This window comes from Buceros rhinoceros, unplaced genomic scaffold, assembly GCF_000710305.1.
Source record: "Buceros rhinoceros silvestris isolate BGI_N320 unplaced genomic scaffold, ASM71030v1 scaffold2428, whole genome shotgun sequence".
Lineage (NCBI taxonomy): Eukaryota > Metazoa > Chordata > Aves > Bucerotiformes > Bucerotidae > Buceros > Buceros rhinoceros.
This window is the reverse complement of record NW_010424897.1, coordinates 18,211-25,338: the sequence shown is the minus strand read 5'-3', so window position 1 is coordinate 25,338 and position 7,128 is coordinate 18,211. Positions and strand designations below refer to the sequence as shown.

Genomic DNA, 7,128 nt, shown 5'->3' with positions numbered 1-7,128 from the left:
TTTTCATTCATGCTGTTCTGCAGATCCAGTGAGAAGTTGTTCAGGGTTTGCCAGCAGAATGTGAGCTGGGTGCCACTTGCTCAGTGTGTTTGGGTTAGGGCCATGCATGCCAAGCATGTACCTGGTGTGACAGCATCCTAAGGTCAGCTAAAGAGGTCTGTGCTGGGATCCTGCAAACAAAAACCACTGCTCCTGCCTCACTTCCTATGCTGCTGTTAGGACCTTGCCTTGGTAGGCAGAGGGGTGCAGCACTGCGCTGGAATTGCAGGATGAGCACACAGTCTTGCCATGCCAGCCACTTCCTCTGTTCCCCACCTGTGCTCACTGCTCTGCAGCACTGCATTCCACCCTGACTCAGCAGAGCATGGGTGCCCTTTGCACAATTGGAACTGGCTTGATGGCACTTACGGCACAGGGGACAAGCAGCCTTTCATATGTACCAAGGAGAAGGCACTGACACAGCATCCAGCCATGGGGAAGGAGGAAAATTTGATCAGGGAAAACTGAGCAAGATGCTTTGTCAAGTACAAGGCATGAGAGAATGCATCACTTCTTTTTTTTCTTCTTTTTTCTCCTCTGAGGAACATCCACCCAAAGTCAATGGTATGGAAAACAATTTATTTCCTTGCAGTGGCAGGTTGTGGAAGAGTTTGCTGGTTGCAGCTTTCACACAGGCTGAGAGGCACTCACAGGCACTGGCATTTTCATACAGCACAAAAGCCTCAATCCTGGGGCAAGGCGCAAGGAGCAAGGGGCACACCTGGAAGGAAGCTATAGGAGGGAAAATCCACTGTGTGCTGTTCCATAATGGGGTGTGCGGGACATAAAGGCAAGCAGGTTGGTAAGATCTACCAACACAGGAATTGCAACAACTGCCCGGCTGGTTTGCCTCTTCCTTGCTGAGGATTCAAACTTCATCTCTGGTCCTCTGTGCTGAGAAACCATGCATTTCAAAGTCTCCTGAGCGAACAGAGTAAGGCAGAGTGTAAAGTGAAAGTGATTCCCTGCTTCCTCGCAAGGGAGGTGGGGTACATGGCTTTTCAGCGTAGTATTATGCTTAACTGCTTTCCTAACCCTTGCTGTATTACACAGGTAATACTAAAACCAATGCGATACAGCACTGTCAGCACCTTTGCAAAACAGAGAGTGTAACTGTGGGCAACTCAGCTTTAGTAAACTCCTGGGATGTTAAGTCATCGGTTTGATGACACCAAGATGAGTGGTGCAGTTGGCCCACCTGAGGGACAGGATGCCATCCAGAGGGACCTGGAGAAGCTGAGAAGTGGGCCTGGGTGAATCTCCTGAGGTTCAACAAGGCCAAGGCCAAGGTCCTACACCTGGGTCAGGGCAACCCTCAGCACCATTACAGGCTGGGAGATGAAAGGATTGAGAGCAGACCTGTGGAGAAGGATCGACCTAGGAGAAGGACCTTGGGTACCAGTGGGTGAAAAGCTGGACATGAGCTGGCAGTGTGCACTGACCAACCAGAAAGCCAAGCATATCCTGAGCTGCATCCCCAGCAGCGTGGTCAGCAGGTTGAGGGAGATGACTGTCCCCCTCTATTCTGCCCTGGTGAGACCTCAGCTGGAGTCCTGTATACAGCTCTGTGGTCTTCAGCACAATAAGGACACAGACCTGTGCAGAAGGTCCAGAGGAGGACTACGGAAAAGATCAGAGAGTTGGAGCAACCCTGCTATGAGGACAAGCTGAGAGAGTTGGGTTTTTTCAGCCTGAAAGAGAGAAGGATCCATAGAGACCTTATCGCAGCCTTTCAGTACCTAAAGGGGGCTTATAGGGAAGATGGGGACAGTCTTCTTAGCAAGGCCTGCTGCAACAGAACAAGGGGTGATGATTTTAAACTAAAAGGGGGAAGATTTAGACTAGTTATAAGGAAGAAATATTTTACAGTGAGGGTGGTGAAACACTGGCCCAGGTTGCCCAGAGAGGAGGCAGATACTCAATCCCTGGAAACATTGAAGGCCAGGTCGGATGGGGTTCTGGGCAACACGATCTAGTTGAAGATGTCCCTGCTCACTGCAGGGGGGTTGGACTAGATGACCTTTGACGGTCCCTTCCAACTCAAACCATTCTATGATTTTATCTTAAAAATGGAAATGCTAGCATGTGTGTCCTTTTCATATTCAAATTCATAACTGAAAGCTCACAATATATCTTCCTCCCCATTGTAGCCTATTCTTGTATTGTTAGTTTCTATTTTGCATTTCATTCATTTTACTTAATGCTAATCACACTAAGTAGTTGAGGACAACATAATGGCTGATGCAGATATATCACTATGAATCTGTAAAGGACTGCTTGAAGCAATACTAAAGACCCTCCACTTCACCTGGACGGGAAAGACCAAAATAGCAAAGTACTTAGTGCAGCATGTAAAGCCCTTGCTATGAAGCATAGACTATGCCACCTACATCAAGTGCATTGTAAACATATTGCCAGAGGTGATCAGAATGACGACAACTTCCTAAATATTTATGAAAAAATTATTGCTATGAAGGAGGTCAGGTTAATAACAGATAAGTGAAGTTCAGATAAACATAGCATATTTCAATAATCTCTGCATAAAAATACGAAGTGCATACATGAACATATGTATGAAGGTGTTTACAGGATTGAAAGCTAATTTCCTCCATACATAAAAACAAAAATCGGGCTTTAATCACTCCCTCTTCTCCATTACATAAATCACAAATTCTCTTCTTTGAAATAGTCATGGTCTGAAGCTGCACACTGTAATGGAGTTTCTCTGTGGAGGTACACAATGTACTGCCAGAGTAAGAGCTGTCAGATTACCACATCTCCAACAGTCTTTCATTTTCTCACTGGAAAGTAGATTTGGGTTTTGCCTCCTTTTCCAGACTTTAAAGAAGATCCTTTCTGAAAGAATGAGTTAAACCTTTTCCATCATACAACAGAGCAGAACAATCACATATCTTTTATGTGAGTGCAGGTAAACACAGTAGACATTGCGTCCTGATCTGTACATTTGTCACATACCAAGACGAAAGTGCAAGGGTCCAGAAGATTATACTTGGTATGTGATGGAATTCATTCTCATTTAAGTAACTTCTCAAGACTCCCTGCTTCTAAGCGCACTTCTGACTTACATTTCATGAAAAGAGAGAGGATACACACACAAGATGCATGTGGCCTGCAGGTATATCCTGGACTAACTCAAAAGGAGTAACAGCTTAGAAACATCGGAACTACTCCAACTGTCTGAAGTACACAGGCAAGGTCAAGCCTCCCAAACCCAGTGGAAAGTGCATGTACAAACATGTAAGAAATGGCAGCATGTGTGAATGGTAAGTATGGGACAAACTCAAAATACACTTTGATTCGAAGCAAAAAAATCAAAGAGAGAAGGAAGAGTACAGAGAAAAGAAAGAGTAATGAGAAATCATTGTTGAATCTAATATGAATTATTTTACAAGAAGGAAATGCAATCCAGTAGTTCAGGCACAAAATATGTACTTCTAGTGTCCAGAACATTATCTTTCTTATAAGCATGATGTCTTGGGTCACAGTGGTCTGCTCTAAAGTAAAAAAAGGTAGACAGACACTAAGTAAGTAGACATTCATGAACCTCCCAAAGACCATAACTTTTTCACATCCATCATGAAGAATCTATCCCAAAGCAAAGCTTGAGAACAGATTCAAGTATCAATAGCATTTCACTATGGCACAACTGACAAAGTTACTTTTACTTATGAAATTAAAAACAAAAGCAAAAGCTTCTCTCACTCCATTTTTCAAATACTTGAAAGCAGTTACAAAATTCAGTCCTTCTAAATTCACGTGTGAAAACAGAGAGTGAAATTTAAAACAATGCCTTGTCTAAGCATGTCTTAAGAAATTATATTCAAAAGGGAAAAGGACCAGAGCCATGTGTAATCTCAACAGAAATACTGAATGAGAAAGTACACTTTCCTTCCTTGGAAACACATACAAACTCCCTTCTTGCTTAAAAGACAATCTTGCTACCATCTCTTTACAACTACTAAATAATCATTGCCTATTCATTGTTCTATCATTGGCTGCTGAGAGTTTGTCTAAAATAAGCTAAACCATTAAAGACTGTGCAAGATGCCTATAAGTGGAAGTATGAAAGTGGCAGAATTTCAATGATCCACAAAACTATATTCACTATCCACAAAGATGTGCAAAACCAACTTCGTGCTCAGCACAGACCTAATTTTAACGGATGCTACTTGCCAGAGAGAAAAGCAGACTCTGAAGTCTCAAGATCTTGGTGTTTTTTTTTTTCCTTCAGAAATATTACGAATATAATATATTCTCATTCAGTAGATATATAAACAGATACTCAGGATATAGAAGTAGCATGCATTTACACATCTCCCTTTTTGAAAAAAAGACTCAAACTTATTGCTAGCATTTACATGCTTATTGCATTCTGCAACAGTCTTTAAGAATTTACACAGATGACTATCCTTGTCAGGAAATTAAGTCTGTTAGGCAGTGTTCATCCAAGTGTCTGGGATGTGTTTCTTCACAGTAGTTGAAACTCCACAGTTAAGATTTCCTGAACTCTCAAAATGCGGGAGGTGTGTGGAAGTCAGGGAGAACAATATCTGGATTTGCCCCCAGCTGGGGAAACAGATCAACTGATTGTGCATTTGTTAAAGGATGCTGTATGAAACCTCAGACAACAAATGAGGCCATCACCAGTACATTAACAGTACAACAGTCTTGGGAGTCTCAGCTTCCTTAGCACCTCTGTGCTGAAATTGTATCTTGCATTTATGCAGTACCATTTAGCCAGAAAACCACCAGAGCCAAAAAACACTTCTCAGACTTAAGCAGGCAGAAAAATTGAGATTGTTCCACCCACCATGGAAACACAACCGTCTGCTTTAACAATGTACACTATTACAAAATAACTGGATAAATTAAGAAGCAGATTGTACACCTACTCTAAAATTACAAATAGTTTTTATACAAATTAAGTTGCCTGTACAGAGAATGCAATTCAGAAACGTAAGGCACAGAAGTCAAAAGGACACTGTCAGAAGAATTACTTACAACTGCACCCATTTCATATTAGATAAGCTGAAATAGCAACAAATTTAACATCTTATCCAAATCTTATTATTTGGTGAGCTTTGAGGAATGATTGCTGTTGGTTTTTTAAATTTCCGTTTAATTTCAGCCACAAAAAGACCTCCTTTTATTTTCTGGCTTCATTTAAAACGAGCACAATATGGAGTGTTTGCATGGCAAGTTGTGGATAAAAATTCCTAATGAATCCTACCTTTTATTGCTCATTGAAAAATGCAGTTACAGTTACCTGTGCAGCAGGATCTTCTTTCAAACTGGAATTGACTAACTTTCACGTAAAGACCTTTTCTAAGGCTACACATGTGCATTTGTTAAGCACTATCTCAACTGAGACGAAAACATGCCAGCTGCCAAGGCACAAATACCACTTCACACAGCACCTGCTGCAAAGTGCTCTCCAGAGCTTTGCTGAGTATGTGACCTGACGCAATCCTGCAGAGTTTAGGAAATATCACAGAATGAGAGTAAAGCACTATGCCCGTACTCTGAGTATGTATTAAAAAATTACCTCAGTCAATTAAATTCTGAGACAGCTTATTTGTTTTTACAAAGCCACATGTACTCATGAATGCTACTTCTGACTGACAGCTAGGAAACTTCTGAAAATGAATTATCAAATCATTAATTTCATTTAAAAAAACCCCCAGATCATTATATATCGCAAACAATAGCTTTAGGAAACAAGAGATGTTTTGCCTTTCATGAATCTTAAAAACCTTAGATTTACTATTAAAAATACTGTAATGCTACCAATTTCAAAACCATCATAGAGCCGATTCTTCATGAGCGGTCAGAAGAGAACTAGTTCCATCTAGCGGCTTAACATAGTCACAGACACTCAGAGAACTTTCCTGTTTCTTACTATTCCAATTTGCGGCCCAAACAGGAAGAATGATACCTGCACCAAACATGGCAGTTCACAGTTTAACAGTAGTAATACAGAAAGTCTGACAGGATAGGGAGGGTGCAAAACTGTTCTGAAGAAAATTGAGCTAAAGAAGTACAGATGTTTTTTATGACAGCGTTTTAGTGCCATACAATTACCTTGCTCAACAGTGTGGCTGAAATTCTTGCTACAGAACGCTATTTGCTCAAATGTCTTTTATGTTTTGTACTCTACCAGTCAGAGATTAAGGTATCCGCCTGAGGTACATGCGGGACTCTGCTTTGGATCCTTGACATGTTATCACAAATACCTGTATCAAGTGCAGCTGTGCCATGACCTTCACTTCACAGTGGAAAGAACTCATACTGAAAAAGTGACAGCCTCCAACAAGGCAGGGAATTTAACCCAGCTCCCCTAGACCAATCCTGTGTCCAACCCACCACACTATCTGGTACCTGCTGTGCACAAAAGACACTTCAAAACCATGGACCCCCTTTTCTCTCACCCTTGCTGCTTGACTGTCAACCCTATGATATACGAGAAAACAAGCAACAATGAACAGTTCTGAGCATGGAAAGAGCACTCTGACAACCCAACACACAACACTGAGATAAAGAATGCTGTTTCACTTGAGCCTCCTGCACCCAGTAGGTGCTTTAATGAAGTATTTTAAAAAATGGCAGGACATACCTGTGATTTGCGTTGTCATGGAAACGAGCAGTGAAAAATTCAAAGCTACCATAGAAATGTTAACAGAGTAATTGGTGCCTGGCTGCAAATCAAAACAAACTTCTGGAGCCTGCTTGTGTGTGGTAAGGCTGAAGGTCATTTCATGAAAGAAGTCTTTCTGATACCAACGCCGACCTTGCACATGAAACTGCAACCAAAAAATCACACATGGAAATAGCAATGTTTTAATATATCACGTGTATTCAGTCATGTCATGCTCTGAATTAGAAGAAATAACAGAAAAACACATCACTGCATACACAATTCCAAAATTCAAATTCAAATGCATCCAAAATGTCACAGGAATTGCAGTCCCTCTTGATCAGCTCTGACATTGTCCTAGTTCTCTCATTTCTCTTACTAGTCTATCCTCTTTTTTATTAGTACTGTAATTTCCCCCAAGTCTTGCATTCCTG

At 41.4% G+C, this 7,128-nt stretch overlaps 1 protein-coding gene across 1 annotated transcript in view; it reads right to left on the bottom strand.

The window, feature by feature from the left end:
* Positions 1-7,128, bottom strand: part of SUSD1 (sushi domain containing 1) — a gene marked incomplete at its 5' end in the record, with an annotated part of 39,656 nt that overhangs the window by 15,228 nt on the left and 17,300 nt on the right. The window contains 1 exon segment of the mRNA XM_010140930.1: positions 6,674-6,860. Coding sequence (XP_010139232.1) covers positions 6,674-6,860 — 187 coding nt within the window.